This window comes from Panthera uncia (assembly GCF_023721935.1).
Source record: "Panthera uncia isolate 11264 chromosome B3 unlocalized genomic scaffold, Puncia_PCG_1.0 HiC_scaffold_1, whole genome shotgun sequence".
Classification (NCBI taxonomy): domain Eukaryota; kingdom Metazoa; phylum Chordata; class Mammalia; order Carnivora; family Felidae; genus Panthera; species Panthera uncia.
This window is the reverse complement of record NW_026057582.1, coordinates 100,344,784-100,370,972: the sequence shown is the minus strand read 5'-3', so window position 1 is coordinate 100,370,972 and position 26,189 is coordinate 100,344,784. Positions and strand designations below refer to the sequence as shown.

The 26,189-nt window shown below is 37.3% G+C and overlaps 1 protein-coding gene and 1 pseudogene across 3 annotated transcripts in view; both read left to right on the top strand.

Moving 5' to 3' along the window:
- The window catches only part of ICE2 (interactor of little elongation complex ELL subunit 2), a 64,130-nt gene extending 44,413 nt beyond the window's left edge, over positions 1-19,717 (top strand). For all 3 annotated transcript variants that reach the window (XM_049611697.1, XM_049611698.1, XM_049611699.1), the window contains 4 exons: positions 11,346-11,430; positions 12,783-12,833; positions 15,810-16,068; positions 19,595-19,717. In XM_049611697.1, coding sequence (XP_049467654.1) covers positions 11,346-11,430; positions 12,783-12,833; positions 15,810-16,068; positions 19,595-19,717 — 518 coding nt within the window. The remainder of the gene's footprint in view (positions 1-11,345; positions 11,431-12,782; positions 12,834-15,809; positions 16,069-19,594) is intronic.
- Positions 19,718-23,729: 4,012 nt separating this feature from the next.
- Positions 23,730-25,735, top strand: LOC125908863 (THO complex subunit 5 homolog; annotated as a pseudogene).
- The last annotated feature ends 454 nt before the right edge of the window (positions 25,736-26,189 follow it).

The window sequence follows — 26,189 nt, the reverse complement described above, 5'->3', positions numbered from 1 at the left end:
AGCATGTGAGCCTAAAGTTTTCTTTTTTGAGAAGCTTCTAATTATCAATTCTGTTTTTAAATTAGTTTTAGAGCCATTCAGATAGTTAATTTCTTGCATCAGTTTCATAGCTTGTGGTATGTGTATGCTTTTAAGAAATGTTTTCAGTTTAAATTTTGAAAAGTACTGGCATAAAGGTCTTCATACTATCCTCTTCTCTTTTAATGTCTGTGGTACCTATAGTAATTACCACATATTAGTAACAAATTTGAGTTTATATATTACTTCTATTTGACTCATTGGTTTAGAGACCTTTGTCTTAGTGCTTTCTTGTGAATTGAATATATTTTTATTCCATTTATTCCCCTTTATTAACAGAATAGTTCTTTGTTAACATAAATATATATATACTCTTTTGCTACTTGTTTTTTTCTTTTCTCTTTTACTCCTCTTTTAAAGGTTACTCTAGAGGTGTGCCAATACAGTAGCTCCTAGCCACAGGTGACTATTATAAATTTATTAAAATTAAGTAAAACTTAAAATTCAGTTTCTCACTTATACCAGCCATATTTCAAGTGCTTGAAACCTGCATCTGGTTACCATATGGGACAGTGCGTATATTTCCAAGCATCACAAAAAGCTCAATTGGAGAGTGCTACTTTAATAATTTTAACATGCATCCCTGACTTATCTCCATTAAAAAGTACTCTAGTCTTTTCTCAGACAATAGTATTTTATTTTTGTATACAGTATTATTAGTATATACTTTTGATATTCATTTACATTTATTCATGTTATTTACCTGATTTACTGCTTTTCTTCTCATATTTCTAAGATTCAAACTAGTGTCATTTTTCCCTGTCTGAAGAATACCCTTTATATTATCTTTATTACAGATATGTTAATGACAGAGAATCCCAGTTTTTATTCATCTAAAAGGTTTATTACTGTTATTATTATTGTTATTAATTATTTCAACTTTATTCTTGAAAAGTCAGCTGTCCATGTTAATTTTTTGCTCCTTTGAAAGTAACAAGTCTCTTTTCTCTGACAGACAAAATTTTATCTTCCTCCTGGTTTTGAACAATTTTCCCACATTGTGCTTAGTTTAGATTTTCTTTGTAAATATTCCTTTTGGGGTTCATATTTCTCCTTGAAAATGTGACTTGATGACTTTGAACAATTTTGGAGAGTTCTGTCATTATGTCCCCAACCATCATTGCTTTTCCATTGTCTCTCTTTCTCCTCCAAGATTTTAGTTGCAGTGTTATTATCTTATTGTAACCCTAATGTCCTATATTTATTTTTCTTTATTTACCTTTCCTTTTGACTCTTCATGCATCATGTTTGATATTTTTTTTCTACTTCATTAATTCCCTCTTCATCTGTCCCTGATACACTATTTAACCCATGACTTGAGTCCTTAATTTCAGTTATTGTATTTTTCAGTTTTAGATTTTCTATTTGGCTCTTTCCTTCTTTCTTTCTTTCTTTCTTTCTTTCTTTCTTTCTTTCTTTCTTTCAGAGAGAGACAGAGCTCGTGGGTGAGCAGGGGAGAGGGGCAGAGGAAGGCAAAGGGAATCTTAAGCAGTCTCCACACTCAGTGTGGAGCCTGACACGGGTTTGATCTCATGACCCAGGATCATGACCTGAGCCAGAATCAAGAGTCATGCACTCAACTGACTGAGGCGCCTAGGCGCCCCTGCATTTGGTTCTTTTTTTTACAGATTATAGTTTTCTATAGAAATTCTCAATCTTTCCTTTGTCATATTAGGTAAAATTATTTTAAAATCTGTGTCCAGCGCCTCTGTTTTCTAGATTTCTTGTGGATATTTTCTATTTTCTTTTATGTATTAGTTTCCTAGGACTACTGTAACAAAGTACCACAAAGTAAGTGGCTTAAGACGACAGATATTTCTTGTTCTGGAGGCTAGAAATCCAAAATCAAGGTGTCACTGGATCATATTCCCTCCGAAACTTGTAGGAGAGAATCCTTCAGACGATGGAATGCTTTTTATCATCTGGTATTTGCCAGCAGTTGTTGACATCTTTGGATCATAGATGCATCACCCTGATCTCTTGTTTCTCTCATCAAAAGGCATCTTCTTCCTGTGTCTCTGTCTTCTTCTTATACAGACACCAGTCACTTGGATTAAAGGCTCACCCTACTCATCTTAATAGGACTTCATCTTAATCTTTAATTATATCTGCTATGATCCTGTTTCCAAGGAAGGTCATGTTCTAAGGTACTGTGGATTAGGGATTCAGCATATCTTTTGTGGGGGACACAATTAATCTCACGTTTCTTTTTTTTTTTCCATGTTATTTCATTGTATGCCAGGCTGTTCTTTATCATGGGCCAGCTGTTATATATGAAAAATTGTAGAGATAATGAGAAAGCTAAAATGTATCTTCCTCTAGACAAGACTACTTAAAGAAAAAGTTTTTTTTTTTTTATTTGAGAGAGAGAACATGCGAGTTGGAGAGAGGGGAAGAGAGAGAGAGAGAGAGAGAAAGAGAATCTCAAGCAGGCTCTGCACTCACCATGGAGACCAATGCAAGGCTTGATCCCACCACCCTGGGATCATGACCTGAGCTGAAATAAAGAGTCAGATGCTCAACAGACTGAGCCACCCAGATGGCCCTAGACAAGATTACTTGCAATCTACCCTAATTCACTTATAGGGAGTTAGATCATTTAAAGCTTGACTTTGGACCCTAGAAAGACCAGTCTGTTTCTCACTTATTGCTAGGGTATTGCTATTCGGGGTCTATGTAGATAGGAGTTGATGTAGCAGGACTGACACTACCAATCATTGGAAAGACCTGTGTAAGGTCTTGTACAAGACCTGTGTTAAGGTCTTGGAAAGACCTGTGTAAGACCTTGCAAGGCTGGCTCTTAGCTGATATGTGGGAACTTAGCTAGTAAACCATTCTCTATACTGATAGAAGACTTTCTCTAACTGATAATGATAGGTCATAGTACCCACACTGTACAGACAATATGGCTTATCTTGAACATCTGCTTTCCTTTGAAAGTTGAATTTTGGTATATGCTAGGCAGTGGGCACCTACATTATGAACCTCCAATAAAAACCTTGAGTGCTAAATCTCTGATGAGCTTTTCCAATATACAAAAAAAAAAACTTGTTGCTGGAAGAATTAAGGTGCATCCTATGTGACTTCAGTAGGAAGGGACTCTTTGTTTTTTAATTGTGGTAAATACACATATTTTAGAATAACCTAGAATTTACCATCTTAACCATCGTAGTATCCAATTCAGAATACATTTTTAGCATACAATTCAGTGGTTTGAAGTACATTCATTGTGTTATGCAGCTATCACCACTGTCCACTTCCAGAATTTTTTCATCATCCCCAAACAGAAATTCGGGAGAGACTCATAGATTTCAACTGGTTTCCTCTGGACCTCACTCCACCCACCTTTTCCTTTTGGTCATTTTTCTTTTGCTTTGTATCCTTTTGCTGTAATACATCTTATCCATGAATACAGCTATATGCTAAATCCTATGAGTTCTTTTATTTTATTTTTTTTTTTAATTTTTTTTTTTCAACGTTTTTTATTTATTTTTTTTTTGGGACAGAGAGAGACAGAGCATGAACGGGGGAGGGGCAGAGAGAGAGGGAGACACAGAATCGGAAACAGGCTCCAGGCTCCGAGCCATCAGCCCAGAGCCTGACGCGGGGCTCAAACTCACGGACCGCGAGATCGTGACCTGGCTGAAGTCGGACGCTTAACCGACTGCGCCACCCAGGCGCCCCCCTATGAGTTCTTTTAAAGAGTCACCAAATCCAGGGACCCCTTTTTACACAAGGTCCCAACTCAGAGTTTGGGTGTTTACTTCATTGATAGATCCCGAAATACAGTTTTGTTCCTCTGATTCTGAAAGACTATTGAAAGCCCTGGTTCATTTCTTAGCCTTTCATTGCTTTTTCCAGAGAAAAGCAACCACAAAGACCAGGCTCACATCTCTAGGTTTCTTTCCTCTAGTTGGCTTCATTTACTCTTTACCCACACAAATGTATTCCCAGTCCCTTTTCCTGGTTGCCACTAGTAAACTTTGTACTTTAATTGTATCGATTGCCCGTCTTTGGGCTTCTTGTTGATTGATCATATCTCAAGCTCCTAAAACAGTATCTGGCACATGGAGATACTCACTTATGTTTAGAATGAATGAGGTTGCCTTTGATTACTGGTTGAAGGAACAGTAAAAGTCAAGGAAAAGGGGAATGGTAAAAAACAAACCATTGAATTTGTATACTTTGTTCTTTTTGTCCCTAGGTGTACATAACATAAGCCACTGGGATGTAGGAAGAGAATATTGTAACTCTTATTTATTTGTTCTCTAAAGAAAAGTTAAACATTACTTATATTATTAAGTATGTGGATTGATAAATCGTACTCTCTCTTTATGTTGTCATACAGTCCTGTCACGTATAATACTGAAAATATCTTCATTATCTCCACATAGCACACCTCTAGAGAGACATTGTATTCAATCCCTTCCTTGTAAACAGCCACCCCAAGAGTAGTGCCGCACAGCATCCTTGGTTATGTTAAGTATGATTTTCTTGCCAAAAATGAAAGATGTTACTTTTTTTAATGTTTATTTATTTTGAGAGAGAGCAGGGGTTAAGCAGAGAAAGAGAGAAAACCCCAAGCTAGTTCCATGGTCAGTGCGGAGTCCAACACGGACTCAAACCCATGAACAATGAGATCATTACCTGAGCCAAAATCAGGAGTTGGTTGCTTAACTGACTGAGCCACCAGGTGCCCCAAAGTGTCACTTATTGTAAACAAAAGCAAACAAAAAACTTATATATCTGTATACTTTAAAAACTTGGAATCAGATTAGAAAAAAAAAAAAAAAAAAACCTCTTTTAAAATCTTCCAGAGAGCCTCAAGGATAGGAATGCAAGCCCTGTCGTAATGTTTGTAAGAAAAACTGGTTAACGACAGGGAAGATGGACTTTAATTAGTAGAATTCAGACAGAGACTTTTGTGTAATCGGTGTATGGTGTTAAAAACAATCACTGTCACTCTTCAGGAAGCCCAGCAATGAGCCATTTGTTGCATTTAGATCTTTGTATCATTGGATCTTTTTTTAGCTCTCACAGACCTGTAGTAAAATGAATTGAACTTTTTTTTTTTTTAATTTTTTAATGTTTACTTATTTTTGAGAGAAAGAGCGAGCAAGCAAGGGAGGGGCAGACAGAAAGGAAGACACAGAATTTGAAGCAGCCTCCAGGCTCCAGCTGTCAGCACAGAGCCCGATGTGGGGCTTGAACTCGCAAACCTCAAGATCATGACCTGAGCTGAAGTCAGATGCTTAACCGACTGAGCCACCCAGGCATCCCAAAATGAATTGAACTTTTAATCCATCCTTCAAATAGTTGTATCACACAGCATTAAACCAAGATTTCTCAAAACAAAGCATAGTTATTCATACATTGTATATTATTTTAACTTTTCCAAAATAATTTGCTCTGTTTTAAGTGCTCTGTTTAAGTTTTTGATGTGTGTAGACCACTGCTATAAGCAAAAGAGAAAAGTAAAGTTCAGAATAACTAAGTAACTTATTCATAGATACAGAGTTTTTCAGTTGGCAGGACCAGGATTCATTCAGTTTTTAAGTGTTAATAACTTTGCCATTACACTAAAAAGGCCTACGGAAGAATTGGGGGAGGGAGGTGTAAGTGTTAGATGTAACAAAAGTGAAGTACTTTGTATGTGACAATATTAATCAGTGTAAATTAAAACAACTGATTTTACTGTGTTCTAGAAACGGAATTCTTAAAGTCTTGATTAGAAACTTTCCAAATGCTCATATTCATGCACTCATGTACCACAGTCCTTTGTCAAATGTGGCCTGAGTTTTCCTTTTGACCATTGCTAGCCACTCCTCTATTTAACTTAAGCATTTTGTTATTTTTTTCCCCATCCAACCCTGTGATCTCAAGATTTTGAGGAAATTTAAGATGATTTTTCCTCAGAAATCAAAATTGGGGAACAGTGCATTAGATCTTTTGGAGAAAACAGTGAGGATAGAGTTTATCTGCATGATTGAGCGATTCAGATAAAACTTACCTTACAAGAAAGACAGTGATATAAGATCGGAGTTACTTTCTTTAACTGAAGAGCACGTTGGTTTGTAGGACATGCATTCAGTGATTTTCAAATTTTATTGTTCATCAGAATCACAAGTAGGGCTTGTGAGAGTAGAGATTTCTGGCCCTGACTCTATAGTGTCTAGCTCAGTAGGTCTGGAAGGGGACCTAAGGCTTACCATTTCTAGCATGTTTTCCGGTGCTGCTGCTGTTGCTGGTCTGGGGACTGCACCTTGAGAACCACTTCTGTAGCTCATAGTCTCTTTTTCAGGTAGAATAAATATACTGGGGTTTTTTGTTTGTTTGTTTGTTTTTTAATATATGTCTGCTTCTTTACCATGAACATGTTCTCTTCTCCTCAATTGTATTTTTTTTTTATCCTCAAACCCCATAAAAACATTAAGAGATACTCCTTAAAGAAAATTCCTGAAGTAATCTTACCACTTGTGTATCTACCTTCTAATCCTTTTGATATATCACTTCTATATAAATGACAAAACACAGGCCTGTGAATTTGCAGTTTTAAGATACACCATTTTCGGGGCGCCTGGGTGGCGCAGTCGGTTAAGCGTCCGACTTCAGCCAGGTCACGATCTCGCGGTCCGTGAGTTCGAGCCCCGCGTCAGGCTCTGGGCTGATGGCTCGGAGCCTGGAGCCTGCTTCCGATTCTGTGTCTCCCTCTCTCTCTGTCCCTCCCCCGTTCATGCTCTGTCTCTCTCTGTCCTAAAAATAAATTAAAAAACGTTGAAAAAAAAATTAAAAAAAAAAAAAAAAAAAAGATACACCATTTTCAGTTACTATGGTATATTTACTGTAACTAATCGTATAAACTCCAGACTTCACTGCTGACTCTCCAGTCCACACAGACGCACATCATGACCAGTGACCGGTTATGTCACATTTTCCAGTCTGTCAGTGGTCACTGTGTACCTGTGTCCGAGCTCACACACAGAAAACAAAGTGTGTCGTTGTGTTCCTTCCTTGCCTCCCAGTGATAAACTCATGACATTTTACAAAAGTGGATAATCACACAGATAGTTGGCCGACACGATTAAAGCACAGCCAAGAAATACACAGCGATACTGCTGGAAGTGCAGTTGGAACTGAACAGAAGTGGGGTTGCAGGAGAAATAGCCAACCGTGGGAATGTCGGCACCGCTGCTGTTCAAGAGACCGCAGATGTGTCGCCACGGGAATGAAGTGAGGGCCAACTTAGGGACACAAATGAGGAAAGTGGTTGTGACATAAAGGATGAAAAAGTGACACCAGCATAAGATTTTACATTAAAGGAACTCTTGGAGATGTTTCCTGACATCAGAAGTATAGAGGATACAATGTTGGAAGCTGATCCTAACTTAGAAAGGAGTATGACACTTCACAGCATAGGAGAGATGCTTGCTTTCTATCATAAGTTGTACCAAAATAAGGTGACAAGCAGTGTTCAAACTGCTCTTGATAAGTTCTCTATAAATAAAATAATCTTCAGTGTTTGTAATGTTGTAAATTCCGGTATATAAATAAATATTAATTTTACTATCTTTTTCATTTCCCTAAACATTTACAATTGATGGGGAATTCATAATGTTTTGACAAAAAGTTTTAATGGTTATGGAACAACTGTATTTTTCCAGCTGATCATTAAAATTGCTTGCATGGTTTCAGTTTGTATGGTTATTTTTATCATCCCATACTGCATGCAAAGCAAGGATTGCCTGTGTGTATGTATGTATGCATGTATAGGTGTGTTTGAATATATGTATGATTTGATGCATGTATAGAAAGCCTTTAGTTGTATTACACAAAGGCTTTATTTGTACTCTGTAAAGCAATTTTTCCCACCTTTGGATAGCCCAGTTTGATGTACAAGAGATTGGTCATGGCTGAAGGGCAATGGCCAAGAAACTTTCCATCCCAAGCCTTCCTCGGCTGCCCCAAGGGCTGAGGAGGTAAATATCTCAAGTACACAGGAGTCATTTGAGGCCCACACGTGCAAATGCTCAAATATTGAGAGAATTGTAAACTCCTTGAAGAAGTAGGGCTCCTAGCACTTAGTTTGGCCTTCTCTATATAGTTATCTTTGACCATATTTGACATATACTATATTTTTTACTGAGATTTCTTGAAAAAGATATGAGTTATTAATCTCCTCAAAGGCATATTTAGTAAATGTCTAAATATATTTTATTATATTTAATACTCCCTTTCTACAGTTATTAAAGCAGTTATTAGAAATGCCACTGTATAATGAGTGTTAGAAATGCAGAGGTGAAACTAAAACTTGGCATAGGAAATAAATGGACGTGGGACAAATGGATTCATTGTTTTAAGGTAGAGCATCTGATAAAAATGTTTCTAATTCTTTTTATGAGCACAAAGCAAATGAAAGGGAGCTGTATATAAAAATGACATGTGCACTTTTTGTTGTCCCATTGATTGACATCAGCTTCCCAGGTAATGTGTTTTGATAACTAAATATTGCAAGTTAAAAAATAAAGACAAAAAGTGATATTTTCAGCATTGATGAGTGTTACATTCTTGTCATACTAATTGATGTTTTTAACTCTGGTACAAAGCATGGTTTTTGTATTGACTTGATTTTGTAACATTTAACTCAGGGCTATCTTTAAATTTTTTTTTTTTTTTTTTTTTTTTACATTTTATTTATTTTTGATAGAGAGAGACAGAGCACAAGTCGGGGAGGGGCAGAGAGAGAGGGAGACACAGAATCCGAAGCAGGCTCCAGGGTCTGAGCTGGCAGCACAGAGCCCGATGCGGGGCTTGAACTCAAAAACCGTGAGCTCATGACCTGAGCCGAAGTCGGATGCTTACCAACTGAGTCACCCAGGTGCCCCCAGGGCTATCTTTTATATCATTCTTCCTTGGTACATTTTATTTATTTATTTATTTTTAATTAAATTTTATTATTTTTAATTTACATCCAAATTAACATAAAGTGCAACAGTGATTTCAGGAGTATATTCCTTAGTGCCACTTAACCCATTTAGCCCATCCCCCATCCCACACCCCCGCCAGTAACCCTCTGTTTATTCTCCATATTTAAGAGTCTCTTATGTTTGGTCCCCCTCCCTGTTTTTATATTATTTTTGTTTCCCTTCCCTTATGTTGATCTGTGTTGTCTCTTAAAGTCCTCATATGAGTTAAGTCCTATGATATTTGTCTTTCTCTGACTAATTTCTCTTAGCATAAATACCCTCCACTTCCATCCACGTAATTGCAAATGGCAAGATTTCATTCTTTTTGATTGCCGAGTAATACTCCATTGTGTATGTATGTGTGTGTGTGTGTGTGTGTGTGTGTGTGTGTGTATATATATATACACCACATCTTTTTTTTTTAATTTTTTAAAAAATGTTTTTATTTATTTTTGAAGGAGAGACAGCATGAGCAGGGGAGGAGCAGAGAGAGAGGGAGACGTAGAATTTGAAGCAGGCTTCAGGCTCTAAGCTGTCAGCACAGAACCCGATGCGGGGCTCAAACTCACGAACTATGAGATCATGACCTGAGCTGAAGTCAGACGCTTAACTGACTGAGCCACCCAGGCGCCCCTGCACATCTTCTTTATCGATTCATCCATTGATGGACATTTGGGCTCTTTCCATACTCTGGCTATTGTTGATAGTGCTGCTATAAACATGGGGGTGCATGTGTCCCTCCGAAACACACCTGTATCCCTTGGATAAATACCTAGTAGTGCAATTTTTGGGTCATAGGGTAGTTCTATTTTTAGTTTTTTGAGGAACCTCCATACTGTTTTCCAGAGTGGCTGCACCAGCTTGCATTCCCATTCCTTGGTACATTTTAAAACCTAAGTGTCCTGTCTCAACCTATTTTGTTGTATAAGGTACATGTTACTTTTTAAAATGGAAGTGTTGTCTTTTGCTACGTTGTTTCTTAGAATTCTGGAATTATGTCATAGTTGTAAGAAAGTAGGACCTTAAGCAGAGTTTGTTGTTGTTTTTTTTAACCATGGGGAATCTTATGGTGTGCTTTAATAGCCAGACTTTTTTTAGCTTTATTGCAGTATAATTGACAAATCAAGTTGTAAGATATTTAAAGTGTACATCATGATGATTTGATATATGTGTACACTGTGAAAGGATTCTTCCCTTTGATGATTTACATTTAAGTTCTACTCTCTTAGCAGATTTCAATCGTACAGTGTAGTGTTATCATCTATAGTCACCGCACTACATATTGGATTCTCAGACTGTATGGCTGAAAGTTTGTACCATTTTACCACCTCTGTCTATTCCTTCCTCCCCCAGCCCTTGGAAACCACTTTCCTACTCTGTTTCTATGAGTTTGACTTTTATTTTTAGACTCCACATAATATTTTCTTTTTCATTCTTATTTTCCTTAACATAATGCCCTTAAGTCTATCTATATTGTTGTAAACAGAATTTCCTTCTTTCTCATGGCTAATACTCCATTTTTTTATGTATACCACATTTTTATCCATTCATCCGTTGATGTATGCTTAGGTTGTTTCCATATGTTGGCTATTGTGAATAATTAAGCTGGATTTTTATAGTCTAATTCTTATCTTAACAACCAGGTGTGTGTTAGAGATGTGGAGAACATACCCAAACTATAAATCTGACTATCCGCTTACTTTGATAAAAGGTACATATTTCTCTAAAAATTTAATCTCTATGAAAATGCAACATTAATAGGAAATAGAAACACCAATATTTTAAGTTAGGGGTTTTTTAAAATTTTATTTATTTTGAGAGAAAAAGAGGGTGTGCGCGAGCAGGGGAGGGGCAGAGACAGAAGGAGACAGAGAATCCCAAGCAGGCTCAACACTGTCAGCACGGAACCTGACATGGGGCTTGATCTAATGAACTGTGAGATCATGACCTGATCTGAAAACAAGAGTCAGACGCTTAACCAACTGAGTCACCCAGGCCCCTTATCAGTTGTTACTCTTAAATTTGGGACTTAGAGGTTAGTTTTTGGTGTGCATATGTGTAAACTTTTCTATATTCAGCAAATATTTTAGAATTAATATGTATTTCTTTTATAATCTGACTTTAGTGTCATTTTAAAATGCAGCTTTACTTAATAAACTTAATAAAATGTATAATTCTCTTTTAGAATGTAAAGTTCCTTTACAGGTGTTATATTTTTGTAAAAACATCTTTAAGGAGACTGGATAACTTTTTTTGTTTTTCAGTACTGCAATTGTTCTTTTTAAGTTTGATATTTTATTTTAGGACATATTGATGCATTTACTTCAAAGCTTTTTCTGCTAGAAGAAATTACCTCAGAAGAATTAAAAGAAAAACTCTCAGCACTCAAGTAAGAAAGTTTACTTTGTGGTGGGATTTTAAAAACTTGTTAATATGATCACTAATTTTCATTTATCTCTAAATATTGGTTAAATTTAAATCATTTATTTTCAAGACTTTTATACCTTTTATACATTGAGGCTTCCCCTGACCCAGTTTGTGATCCATCTGTATTAATCATCTGCATTTTCCAATTAAATAGAATACCAGTGGTTCCAGTCTTTCTACTTCAGACAGAGCAGGCTAGAGGGAGAGTAGTAGCCCAGCATCTGGGAAGTGCATGAGAGCACACGTCACTCCTTTTCAGGGATGGAGAACAGTACAGTCCTAGACTCTTAGCTCCAAGCTTTCTATTTAGACATCCTGACTTCTAAAAGTTTCCCCTGTGCCACGGATGACTGTACATCAGATTGAAATGAGTTTATTGTGCTCAGGACTCCACGTACCAAAATGCAAAGGAACATAACTTACGAACGTTATCTAATTTGTATGTCACAGCTTTCGAGAAAAGACTGGTGGTAGTATTATCCCCATTTTACATGCGGGGAAGCTGGGCCTTAGAGTGATTTGCTCCAGAGCACACAGCCAAGCTAGAGTGATAACCTTGGTAGTGAAGATGTTTGATTCACCAGTAGGATGAGCACTGTCCTGACTTAGACTGGTTGCAGAGTTCCAGCTTTGGGGCTTGACACAATTTTTGAAGGATTTCAGATTCAGTCTTGAATTCTCTGCTTGTTCTCAAAAATGTCCACTTCTATTATAAGGACTACCTCTTTCAAGGGGTAATTTTTTTTCTTTACATGAATAAAAAATGTTTTCCATGCATTACTCACTGCCTGCCCCACCATTCCCAATGAAACCTATTTTTAAATAAATAGTTGAGGAATGAATTTACGTCTAGAAAAGATACAAAAGAAATATATTTCATTTCCCTTTAACTATCCTGTCACCACTCAGTAGCTTCTCTGGCATCACACATTTAAAATACCTCTCAGTTACTTTGGAAGCTAATTCACCACCTTCTCTAAAAGGCAAGCTTTTTGCAGATTAGTTCTGCTGAAGACTTCTGAATATTCTTAAAGTTTATAATTTGAATATAAAATTGTGATCTCTTTACATCTGATTCACACAGGTCAAATACTTTATGATTGTGAAGAGAAATCAGGAAATGGCAAAAATTAAGTAAATTTTTAAGTCTTTTAATCACATTTTTGGCATTCTCTGTTTTCTATTATTTTATGGGTTTGTTTTTTTTTTTTTTGCTTTGTTAATGAGGGTATTTCTTTCTGAGAAGCCACAATTGTTAAGAATACCTTTTTTTTTTTAACATTTAACTTTACATGAATTTCTTCTGTTTAATAGGATTTCAAGTTTATTTAACATCCTCCAACACATTCTAAAGAAATTGAGTAGGTAAGTATTTTTTGGACATTTTGCATTGATATGTATGATTTTCTTGGGTGAAAATTCATAGAAACTTGGAATATATACTATTAGGGGTAGATTAAAAAAAAAAAACCAGAAATGCAACATTTATTCTATTTTGTCAAGATTTAAATTGTGAAAATATAAATAAAAGGATAATATAATAGTACCCAGCTTACTAGTAAATAAACATTTTTCTGTAAGGCTCTGTTGTATTGGTTTCCTGTTGTCACTGTAACAAATTACCACAAATTTACTGGTTTAAAACAGCGCAGACTTACTCTTTTACAGTTTTGGAGGTCACAAATCCAAAATCATTTTCACTGGCCTAAACTCATGTCAGCAGAACTGATTCTTTTTGGAGGTTCTAAGGTCATAGTCATATTCCTTGATTTGTGGCCTCTTTCTCCATCTTCAAAGTGCATCATTCACATTTCTGCTTCCTTTGTCACATTGCACCTTAATCACATTTGGAAAGCCATTGAAGGTAACATTCCAAAGTTCTGGAGATTAAGATGTGGATATTCTGGGGACCATTAAGGAGCGTAGCCTAGCTATATTGTTTATATATTCAGGATAAGGAAGCAACATAGAGCTGGTGTTCAAAACTCAGTAAGTCCAGAGAAATCTTGAATATGGATTCTCCACCTGAGTATTTTTATCAGACTGTTTCATTATGTGAACCTTTGCATTCCTGTTATGCCCTTACTAAACATAAACTAAAAAACAATTCAAGAGGCTGAACTAAAAGTGAAAAAATCTCAAACTTCTGAGTCTTCTACTTATTATGCAACTTACTATGTTAGTTTCCTTATTTATAAAATGATGGTGTTGAGTATATTAATTTCATAGGTACTGTTCAGTTCTGTGATTCTGTGGCAGAAATTTTATTTTGTGTACTGTGTTCTTCATGTGAAGCACAGTACTTATACATGATACTTGTCAGATGCTTTTTGAAATTTTATTATTGGTATCTTAGTTTGTGTATTCATTTTCTACTGCAGCTATAGCAAATTCCCACAAAATTCATGTTGTAAAACAATACAAATTTATTATCTTTCAATTCTGTTAAGTCTTGCTGGGCTAAAATCAAGGTGTCAGCCAGAGTGATTTTTTTTTTTTTTTTCTGTAGACTCTGGGTATGATCTCTTTCCTGGACATTTGTGAATTCTAGAGGCCACCTGTATTCCTTGGCTTGTTGACCTCTTCCTTTTTCAAAGTTTCAAAGGCAGGTTGAGACCTCACATCACATTGTTCTGACTTCTTCATAGTTGTATCTCCCCGCTGAGTCCCTTCTGCCTCCCTATTCTACATTGAAGGACTCTTCTGATTACATTGGGCCCACCAACATAATCCAGGAAAATCTTACCATTTTAAAATCAGATTAGAACTTTAATTCCATCTTAGTTCTGCTTTGCCAGGTAATGTAATATATTCACAGACTCTAGGGTTTAAGGTATAGGCATCTTTGGGAGGTCATTATTCTTCCTACCATGGTTAGTACCCATCCATGTACATTGCACTGTATGGTACTTTGAAGACACTCTTCCTTGAAGTATCCCATTAATGGGAACAGGCTACCTGGGTGGCTCAGTCGGTTAAGCATCCGACATCAGCTCAGGTCATGATCTCATGGCTCATGAGTGTGAGCCCTGCGTCAGGCTCTGTGCTGACAGCTCAGAACGATTCTGTGTCTCTGTTTCTTTCTGCTCCTTCCCTGCTTGCACTCTGTGTCAAAAGTAAACATTAAAAAATTTTTTTTTAATTTCTAAAAAGAAATTAATGGAACATAACTTACCAGGTTTGTAGGCAGATGCATTTAACTAAAGTATGATTAATCCTTATTTTAAATGATATGGGAAATAGCTGATGTTCTAGCACCTTTGAGCTAGAGGAATATAAAATCCCAAGAAAGCACAGGATGTTAATCATAGCCTTTTGGCTCTTTATGTTGATATACTGAATTCCTTAAAGCTTTCTAAGGAGACAAGGAAAATGTAAATTTGTTGTTTGATAGAAGTGATTATTGTAATGGTAGAGAATGATAATTAAGGTTATGGCCTATGGAGTTCAACCCCCTGAGTGTATATCTAAGCCCTGCACTCAGAACTTTGGGCAGATTGTTTAGTGTCTCTAATTTCTATTTAGCTCTAATATGGGGTGAATAATTAAAATTATGCCTTAAAGATTTGTTGTTGAGGATTCAATAGTAAAATGATTTTTAAGCAGTATAATAGCTCATGATAAACATACCTATCAACTGCTGCTGTTATTTTTATTCTAATAGCACCTCATATTTTGTGATTGTTCCATTTTTTTCCTTCCACTTTCTTTTAAACTATATCATATTCACTTCTATATCTCTTAATCTTTATATTACTGGATACAAAGCAGGTTCTGTGTTTGTTGTGTATGTACACTCCTGAAATGGTTTTCATTATATGTTATCCATGGATTAGAGAATTAGACTGTTTCCCATTAAATTACCAAACACTTAAAAATTGATTGAGATAACAGTAAAAAGAAAGTAATTATATATCCTGAACTTTGGAATAAAAATTAAAATAATTTACTAAAGGTGGCTTAGTCGGTTAAGCGTCCAACGTCGGCTCAGGTCATGATCTCGCAGTCCATGAGTTCGAGTCCCGCGTCGGGCTCTGTGCTGACAGCTCATAGTCTGGAGCCCGCTTCGGATTCTGTGTCTCCCTCTCTCTCTGCCCCTCCCCCACTCGCTCTCTGTCTCTGCCTCTCAAAAATAAATGTAATAAAAAATATAATTGCCTAAAAATCATGAAAATAGTCAAAAATAAGACTTATTAAAACTTATTTGGTCATAGAAGTGTTTTTAGAGGTGGTATTCCCTTCCCATAATTGTTTTCAATTTTACTAATAGATCATGATTGAGAAAATGCTGTTGAAATTGACACAGTGAGCCAATGAGTTGTATTTCCTTGTATGATTTAGCTTGCAGGAGGGTTCCTACTTGTTGTCTCACGCAGCAGAAGATTCTTCACTCCTGATCTACAAGACATCTGATGGAAAAGTTACTAGGACAGCCTACAATTTACATAAAACACATTGCAGCCTCCCTGGTGTACCTTCCAGTCTCTCAGTTCCCTGGGTCCCTTTAGATCCCAGTCTGTTACTACCATATCATATCCATCATGGAAGAATACCTTGTACTTTTCCACCTAAATCACTAGGTCCCACACCACAACAAAAGGTAAGATCTTTTTGGCAATTAAATGTTCCATTAGGTTGTTTATCTGTTTCATTGACAGTACAGTATTTTAACATCCTGTCCACATTTGCTACATTAATCACAATATCATTCTGAAAACTATTTTCATAAGAGTAGATAAAGTTTTATGCTTTACTGAGTCCATTTATTATCAGTGGAAGTTTCTACTTTTGTAAGGTTTATAAGTCAACTAAAGAAAATTCTAATAGTTTGTCCAGTGGGAGCATCCACCTAGTTAAATCCCTGTGTCCCTATGAAAAGCAAAGTTTCATTTTTTTCTGATTTTTATTTATTTATACTGTTTGATTTCATTAAATATTTGAGACAGTTTGCAGAAGAATATATATAATAAAATTACGGTGGTACAATTAAAAGTTGATAAGTAGGATATAGAAAAATAGAAAAGCAAATGTTAGCCATTAGTGAATGCAGCACCTTATTAAATGTAAGCTGAACTGTTAAGGACTAAATTGTGTTTACAAAGTATTGTATAACTCCATATTTATTGAGTTATAATTAACATTACTCTCTTTGTAGAATCCTTCCTAGAAATACCAGTTGAATGACTTTTCCCTGTCTGAAACTTTTGTAAAGCAATGGCTAGAGAAACTCTTCACCATGTCACTCATTCTTTATATCATATAAGATACTCCAGTTTGGGTTTAGTTGTAGGAAGAGTTTTGTTCTGTACAAGTGGATCTGAATGTTCAGGAAGTAAAAACTGAGTGTATTTTCCTTCCCTGCTGCCAAAAATCTTTGAGTCAAAATTATTGTCTGAGTTCCATAATCTTACCAGTATGTGTGTCCTGGAACAGGTATCAGTTACATATTCTATGGATATCTTCTCTTTTTTTTTCCCCCCTATGGTATATTAATCTATGTTTTCAAATCCTTTTAGAAATGGCTGGAATGCAAATATTGAGGATCTTTTTATAATTTAGAGTAATGACGTTGTTTATATTTTTCAGTTCTTTACCCTAATGTTACTGTATGGGAAGATCTTTTTAGAAATGAGAACTCCTTGCTCATTCTTAGCTAACTCTGGCCATGAAAACATATAAATATGGTTAACTAGTTGCTATAAGTGAAAGAATGGATAAAGTTAACATTTTAAATCATTTTGTCTACAGTTCTGGTTTGTTATTTCCAGCTTAAATTTCATTTGACTAGTGATTTTTATAACTTCCTAAGGCAAAATTTTCTTCACTAACTTAAATCTAATTGAAAACTACTTTTGAAAGATTTATGTTCTTTCAAGGATAAAGATTTCCATTTTATTTGGAAATCCTGATTATAGTGTCTCATCTGTGACATACAATTCTGTATGGGGGTGACTTATTCCTTTTTGGTTTAATACTTCAATACGATTCCATATGTTCAGGGTTTGGCCATATAAATACAAAAGTAAACAGTTCACTTATATGTATATGACCGAGCAGTTGCTGGTTTGTATTTTTTAAGACACTTCATGTATTCAGTGCCAAGGACAAACCCTTAGTGAGATTATCTAAGACGCAGCTGTTAGGTCCAGTAGGCAGTTAGATAATTAATGCTTGGTTTGATATGTTTTCAAGTCCTTGAAAGTTTTTGGTCATCTCTTACACATCTCGCTACAATCTAGCTTTATGTCTGGTGGGAATTACCTGACCTTCCTCCCTGACTTCCTCCTAACCAGGCCATGGGAATGGGACTCCAAGTCAAGGTAAACAGACAGGGTTTCTAGCCTTAGCAGCAATAGGAAAACACTAAAGCTTCAGGAAACCTAAGGATGTAACACCCTACATGAAACAAAAATCACATATTTAATGGTGTAAAAACTCATACAACAAATATTCCTGTCTCTGATATAATCCTTTAGTCCCTAGTCCACTTGCAGTTCTCATCTTTGTGTAGTGCCTTAAGTACTAACCCTGAGAGATACCACAGTGGAGTCTATATCTGCCTCTTGCTTCATGGAGAGTGCTTAATAGGAGGATTCCCCTTGTTTCCTCTGCCACTCCTGACTTTTTCCACTTTCAGTACTTTTGCAGAGGCTCTGTGCCCATCCCTTTTCTGTTTCTACAACTTTGGTAATAGATACTCATTAGACACACGCACACACACACACACAAAATTTCACGATGGAAGTTTGACAATGCTTACTTTCCTCAGCGATATAGCAGATACAATTTAGGGTCATCACTATACTCTTATAGTAAATATCAGCTGAGTGGGGAGTGGTATAGATAATCTGAAAATCACAGCCCTTTTCTAATCAGCGCATTTGAAAAGTTCATCAGATTCGGACAGACACTGGCAGACTCAAATCCCAACTGGAGTTTGTCCTTTCTGGTCATCTGATGGTAAACTAAAAAATACCCCTGAAGAGATAACATACTAGGTTAGGGAAGCTGGAGTCTGATGCATCCTGAGTGAGCCAGTAGCCCGTTAGAGCAATGCTAATAATATGTCTCATATTTAGGAATATGAGTGTGCTTGGAGTAACAATATTACCCATCACCACCAGGTCTGGAATTCACTGGACAAGATGCGAAGATACAAAGGGTGCAAGGTGGCCAGGGAAAATAGAAGCAGAAATGGACAGGTCCTGGGGAGATGGTTTTAGGCTGTATAGCCTTGGCCCTTCTCTGCAAGGCCTGAGTTTCTCCATTACCACTTGTCAAAACTATGTTCTCTTAGTGGCTAAGGAGATGACGGAATTTCCAGATCTCATCTTCAGCAGGACTACAGTTAGCAAGGGATTGTGTGCTAAGAATACGTCTTCTCTCTTCTGTAGGCTGTGTGGACTAGAAAGTGAGGGTGGGCAGCTACTTTTGCTGAAGAGGAGTAGATATTAAGGTAGCACCAGCCCCCCACCAAACTTTCTTCCTCCCACTTCCCTTCTTCCTTTTTTCCTCTGTTGCCTCCTTCCAATTTTTTCTTCCCATTTTTCTTTCTTGCAAGAATCTTCTCTTTCAGCTTCTCAAGTTTTCCTTTTTACTTGGGTTCTTTTTTTGCCTTCCTTTTTTCCCCCCACATTTATTTTCCCTCGTTTTCTCTGTAGACTTGGCTATTTTTCTTACTCTTTGTCTCTTTCTCCATTTTACAATTTTTCCCCCTCTTAACCACCTCCGACCTTTTTCTTGTATTTCCTTTCTCTCCTATCGTTTTTTTCATTTCTACCTTTCTCCTGTCCTTTAGTCTTTATTGCAAACACATTGCTCAAAAAGCCTGTCATCCTATCATTTTCTAATTTAACATTTCAGCCTCTTCCAGGTTTAACACACAGAGTAGTTTCTCCCTTCACTTCTCTCCACCTACCCTGATCTATTCCTTCTGTGATTGCATTTGAAAGTTTAGTACTTTACACTGTGTCAAATTAAAGTTTGTTTAGAAGCAGCCAGGTGGCTGGAGATTAAAAATATATAAAGGACTATTTGTAAGGTAATTAGTACATATATAAATAATATGGAGTTGACTGTATATAAATATGTTGTAAACATGTTAAACTATTTGTTTCCTCTCTTAGGTTGGTGGAACAAGAATGCCTACACGCAGCCGCAGGAATCCAGTTTCCATGGAAACCAAAAGTCTGCCTGCTCAGCAAGTTGAAAATGAAGGAGAAGCTCCAAATAAAAGAAAAATAACTTAAGGACTCTGCCATGGAAAATGAAGAAAAACTGGTTTTAACAATGTTCAATTTAGAAAAGTTGGAGGGGGAAATATACCCAGAATATCACTGGACAAGATGAACATTTTTCTTTCAGTGTCCTTGAGAGTTCTTAGAGTGCCTTGAAAAAATATGTTGGCTATGTAAAGGAATGTTTCAGCTAAAATGGAATGTTATACTTTTACCACTTGACGTTTGAAGAGAATCTAGATATGTTTTAACATTATCATGGCAGGGAAACATATAGAGGAGAAAAATATTTTTATAGTAGACCTTTTCCAAAAACTGTAAATAGGAAAATCATTTGCTTTTTTTCAAGAGCAATATTTATCATTGTGTGTTATGTTAACAATTTGAATTATATCACCAGTCTGTTGAGATTGGCTCAAAAAGCTGAATCTTGGCACTGTCAGAAATAATTTTGAGCAACATAAACCTTGCTTCTGATGCATTGTGACAGTTTTTATATACTATTTTAAAATGATTGTTGCAAGTTAATAAAGTTAATATCTTTAAAAACTTGATGCAATTTTATTGCAGAAGCCAAAAATTAAAAATAAATAACTCCATGCCTCTGAAAAGTCACAAGTTAACAGTTTTCTTGTTGGTCAACCATCAGTTTTTAAAAAAAAAAAACCTTCAAAAAATAAAAAATAAAAAAATAAAAAATAAATAAAACAAACCTTCTGTGGCGTTATAGGTTTGGTGATGAATACCTCTATCTCTTGGCACAAATTTCAGCTGAGTGTTAAAATATGCTACTGAAAGCAGAGATGATCATGTTTTCCAGAAAAATCTCATTATTTCAACTGATAAGGTTAATATGTGATACATCATAAGCTATTTTTTTCTTATCTGTACTGATTAAATTTCCTAAGACCACAGGAGATGAATTTGGAAAAGCTCATCATCCACTGATGTTACTGTAGCCAATTTGGACTTAAGAAGGAATGGACTTATTTAATTTTTGTATCTTGTTCTTTAATGTGCAGTGAAAGTGTCAGAAATATGTGCACCGTTTGTAAAATACATGTTTTGTAATCCAAAGTTATATCTGCTTTGTTTTTGGAATTTTTAAATGTGTTTTATGCTAGTATAAGAACTAGTTTGAGAAATCTTCTTAACTATTATAAGTAACAGTTGAATATTTTTATTCTCAACTACCAAGTTTTGTTTTGATTTTTATAATCGGTTATAAAATATTTTTTAATGAGTAATTATTAGTAAAATTGTTTTCTGTATTTTAATATGTAACTTCCTCATCCTACCATTCCCCTTTTTTTTTTAATGTTTATTTATTTTTGAGAGAGAAAGAGCACGGGGAAGGGGCAGAGATTTCAAAGCGGGCTTCCTCCACGCTAACAGCCGAGAGCCCAATGTGGAGTTCAAACTCACATATCACAAGATCATAACCTGAGCTGAAGCCAGGTGCTTAACACACTGAGCCCCCCACGCACCCCCTGCCATTCCCTTTTTAAAACATTGAGCTTTTTTTTAATGGACTTGAGCTTTTTTTTTTTTCAACTTTGTCACATGCTTCCATATCCCAGACATATTTTAGTTGTGAATCATTTGGCAGTGAACTAAGGGAGAGGCAGGGATTCCCTTGGAATTTGCTCTTTTAAAAAAAACTAGACGATGATTTCGTCAGACTTCTAAATACCAGAAAGACTTGGCTTTCAATTTTTAATATTATTTTTTACTTAGTAAAACGGGTGGTCCCACAAGTGATTATTTTGAAATTATCTTAGCCATAAATTTGAGTAACCCTGATAAATATATAAATCCAGCCTTAGTTTTTCATTTGTGCTTAATCAAGTCTCTTATAGCATGTATTTGATCCTGTTTGTGCTTTTTCCTTGATTTTTAGTACAACCATACCTCCTTTTATTGCACTTTTCTTTGTTGCACTTTGCAGGTAGTACTTTTTTTTTTTTTCTGTTTTACAAATTGAAGGTTTGTGGCAACCCTGGGTCAAGCAGAGTCAGTGTTGGAAAGAATGCGATGGACCTGGTTTGCTTACACCCATGGTGAAGGTATAATTTATACGTACCTCTTGGAAAACATTTAGTTCAGGAAATGTCTGAGTGTATTTGTGTGTCACACAGTCTTAAGTAGGTCCTCCTTTGTTACTGTCATATTCTTTTTTCACATACCATAGTACTTGTTTATTTGACTTACTGTCTTCTTGAATAGACTACAAGCTGTGTAAGAACAGAAGCATACTTGTTTTGTTCATACTATGTCACAAACACCTAACCTGGTATTTTGTCTTATAGTTTCAGCTTAATAGATAGAAGTTGGATGGATGCCTAAATGAAGGTCTAGGTATCAAGGACAGATTTTATTTTTTCCAGGAGCTCACATTCTGGTGGAGGACATAATACTAAACTATGTGGTAAGTGCTGTGATAAAGTAATATAAAAAAGTCATATAACCTGAACCTGATAATTAAGGCAAGTTGTCTGAGGTGAAGCCTGAGGTGAGTCTTTTTGAAGTGAGAAAGGGTTATAAGGAAAGAATGAAAGATCTTCCACATAAAAAGAAAGAGGCATATGCAAAGGTGAAAGATGGCCAGATTGTAGGCTCTGAACTTGGGATTTGAGAGGAAAAGCTATTGGACAGGGACAGACATGCCATTCCATGACATTTGAATGTTGTGCCATTTGGGAACTAGTAGTAAATTTAAATAAAGACAACATGAGCAGGTAGTCTTTTGAAAAAGCTTGATGGCATCAGTCTAGAGAATGAAATAGAGGTGGGAAAGACTATAGGGAAAGAGAAAAGTTGAAAAGCTGTGTTACAATAATTGAAAAATGGTAAAGGCCCTGAATTAAAGCAATAAGAGTAGGGCTAGGCTCAAGTGACAGGAGAATAAAATGGTAACTTAGTGAAGCAGTTGGTAGGAAAAGTCAAATACGGTTTCCAGAGAAATCCCAATTTCTCATTTGGGATACTGGGTAAATTGTGATGTTACTTATTGAGAGGGAGGAGTACAAGTATGGATAGGAGTGGAAAGATTTCAGTTAAAATGTTCGTTTCCTTTCATTATTCCTTGGATTCTGGGTTTGGATGCAGTATTGGTTATATATTGCTGCAAAATAAACTACCCCAAATTTAGTTCGAACAACAAACATGTATTAGAGTTTCTGTGGGTCAGGAGATGCAGCTTAGTTGGGTGTCTCTGACTTCAGGTCTTTCATAAAGTTGCAGTCTGGCTGTTGGCTGGGGCTGCAGTGATCTCAAGGTTTGACTGGGGCTGGAGCATCTACTTTCAAAAAGGTGAAGCCCCTGTTCCACTATTTGTCGTCAGGAAGCCTTATCCCCACTGCTTGTACCTCTTCATAGGTCTCCTGGACTATCCTCATGACAGCAGGTGACTTACCCCAGAGTGAGCTATCCAAGAGAAAGAGCAAAGAGGGCACCCAATGTGTTTTTGTCTTAGAAGTCAAATACTATCACATCTGGCATATTCTCCTCATGAGATACAAGTCAGTAAGTGCACACTCAAGCTCCACCTCTTGAAAGGAGGACTATGGAAAGAATTTGTGAACATGTTTTTAACTATCTCAAATGTCGTGAACATTTTAGGGATGCAGAAGAAGAATTCGGTTTGAGGTGGAGAAAAAAGAAAGGACACTGTTTAGTGTCTTATTACCAGTATGTTGAATCTAATAGAGGTAGTTGACATCAAAGAGGGTTGATAATTTGAGTTTTGAACTCAGGAGCCTGATCTCATTAGTACGGATTTGGGAATCGGTATGTCTGTGGTGACTGAGAGAAATAGATAAGGTAACATAGCAGAAATGAGCATCACGAGAGGAGGATCGTGAAAGGAGCCCCAGAGAAAACCATATAACTTCAGTAAAAGGAGAAGTTTCATTAAAGTGGCTAGTATGGAAATCAAGTGTATAAACATTAAGGAATAAGTTGCTGGACAGTTTCGAGGCTGCATGCGGTCTCTGCTATCTCCTCCTGACATTGCCAAACAACCATGTCATCAGAATCAAGCAAAAAACAAGCCCACAGTGATCCAAAGTGATGGAGCTCCATCCGAAAGGAAGCATAACCATTCTGACAAAGAACAGGAAGGTAAATACTAGAGCGAGGAGGCTGAGGCAGACCTGTGGGACCCTGGCAGAGACTGAGCTGTGCAAGTACACACAGGAGTTGTGGAGGCTCATGGCTGAGATCCGGGAGCTGAAGAAGATGAGAAAAAGACTGAGATGGAAGATGAGAAGATCCAGAGCTGTGTGCATTTCATGACTCTGAAGAAGCTTAATCGATCAGCCCATATCAGATTGAAGAAGGCAAGAGATCAGACCCATGAGGCCAAGTAGAAAGTAGATGCCTGTCACGTGCAGCTCCAGAACCTGTTGTATGAGGTGATACACCTGCAGAAAGAAATCACCAAATGTCTGGAGTTTAAGTCGAAGCATTGAAGAAATTGATCTGGTCAGTTTAGAAGAGTTTTATACGGAGGCTCCTCCAGATATTAGCAAGGCTGAAGTCACCATAGGAGACCCTCACCAGCAAACCCTTGCATGTCTGGACTGGGAGCTGCAGCAGAGGAAAAAGCTGACAGAGAAGTACGTAGAGTGCCTGTCCAGCAAGGAGGAGATCTTCAAGGAGACTGAGGTAAAGAAGGGTACCTCAGCAGCCTCCAGGCTTGCCTCAGTAGCATCATGCAGGCTTCCCTCCCAGTGTAAGAGTACCTATTCATACTGTTTGACCAGGCTCACAAGCAATATGAGACAGCTAAACACCTACCATCTCCCCTCTATATCCTCTTTGTCCAGGCCGCTGCATGTAGGCGGGCCTGTCATAAGACATTGTGGCGATTGAAGGCAGTGTGGACAAAGCCAAGGCTCTGTTTAAGCCTCCTGAAGACTCCTAAGATGATGAGAGTGACTCTGATGCTGAGGAGGAACAGACCACAAAACGCCAGTGGCCCTCACTAGAAGTTCAGTTTGATGACAAGTGCATGGAGATGCTGAAGAGGCACCTGCTGCCTGTCATGCTGGACCTGAAGTGCAAAGATGACAGTGTGCTTCACCTGACTTTCTACTACCTCATGAACCTCAACACCATGACGATTAAAGCCAAAGTGATGACCACCACGGAGCTGATCACCCCATCAGTGCAGGTGACTTTCTGTCTCCTCACTCAGTCCTGAGCTGTTTGTATCCAGGAGATCACAGAAAGAAGACTCCGAATCCAGCCATTCAGTATCAGTTTCAGTGGCATCCTGACTTTGAGAGACTATGTGCTTGACGCATATTTCTGGGTACAGAAGCTAGGTGACCTCCTCTTCCCACAAAGAGTAGCCTCAGCACACCGTGATTGCTGAACACTTGCCGAGCACCAGCCACATGGAGACCACCATGAAACTGCTGAAGACTAGGGTGCAGTCCCACCTGGCCCTCCAAAGTTTGCATCCTTGGAACATGGCATTGAACCAGTTACCAGTGGTTGACAGTACCTCTTCCCTGCAAAGGTTGTCTCCCGCCTGGTGAAGTGGGTCACGATTGCCCATGAGGATTACTTGCAGCTACATTTCACCAAGGACATTGTGGAGATGGGACTAGCTGAGGACACCAATCTCTTCTCCTGGCACTCATGGAAAGGGGCACAGCCAAACTCCAGGCTGCCGTGGTGCTAAACCCCAGCTACTCCTCCATCCCACCCATTTTCCAGCTCTGTCTGAACTGGAAAAGGGAGAAAAACAGTAGCAATGATGACAACATTCAGGGCATGGAGAGTGAGGTCATCGTGTGCTATAGGAGCTGTGTCCCTCAGTCCAGCCATCAGCTCTTGACCAACCAGCTGTAGTGCCTGTGTGTGCTGCCGGACGTCTACCTGGACGTGGAGAGCCATGACGACAGTGTGGAAGAGCCCAAGGAATTTCCCCAGGAGATGTGTCTGCGGTTTTTCAGGGGTCCCCGCAGGATGAAGCCATTTAAATATAACCAACCTCAAGGATTCTTCACAGCCTGTTGATTCTTCCTGGCCTCTGCCTCTGCTCTCTGCTCTAGCCCACTTGTGGCTCTTGATACTCTCCAAAGACAGGATTTTTATTTATAGCCTATTAAAGTATCACTTGACCAAGTAAATAAATAAACATTAAGGAATAGTAGAAGGTGAGATGGAAACAATGAAGCTCTTCATTGCCAAATGATCACCAAAACTTGGAAATAGTTTCATTAGTTGGATCTTCTTTTGCAACTGCGAAGGAAGTTAACCTGTTCCATTCCATTTCTCCTTGGATTCTGGCTTTGGACATTGTAAACATTTTAGACATATTACAAGGAGGCATGGGTTTAGGGTAGAGAAGGGAAATAACCCTTTAGTATTTTATTATGAACACACTAAATCCGAAGTGTCTCACTAATTCACATACTAAGATGTTTGTTATGTGTTACAGGTACATGGTACCTTTTTAATCAAACCGTAA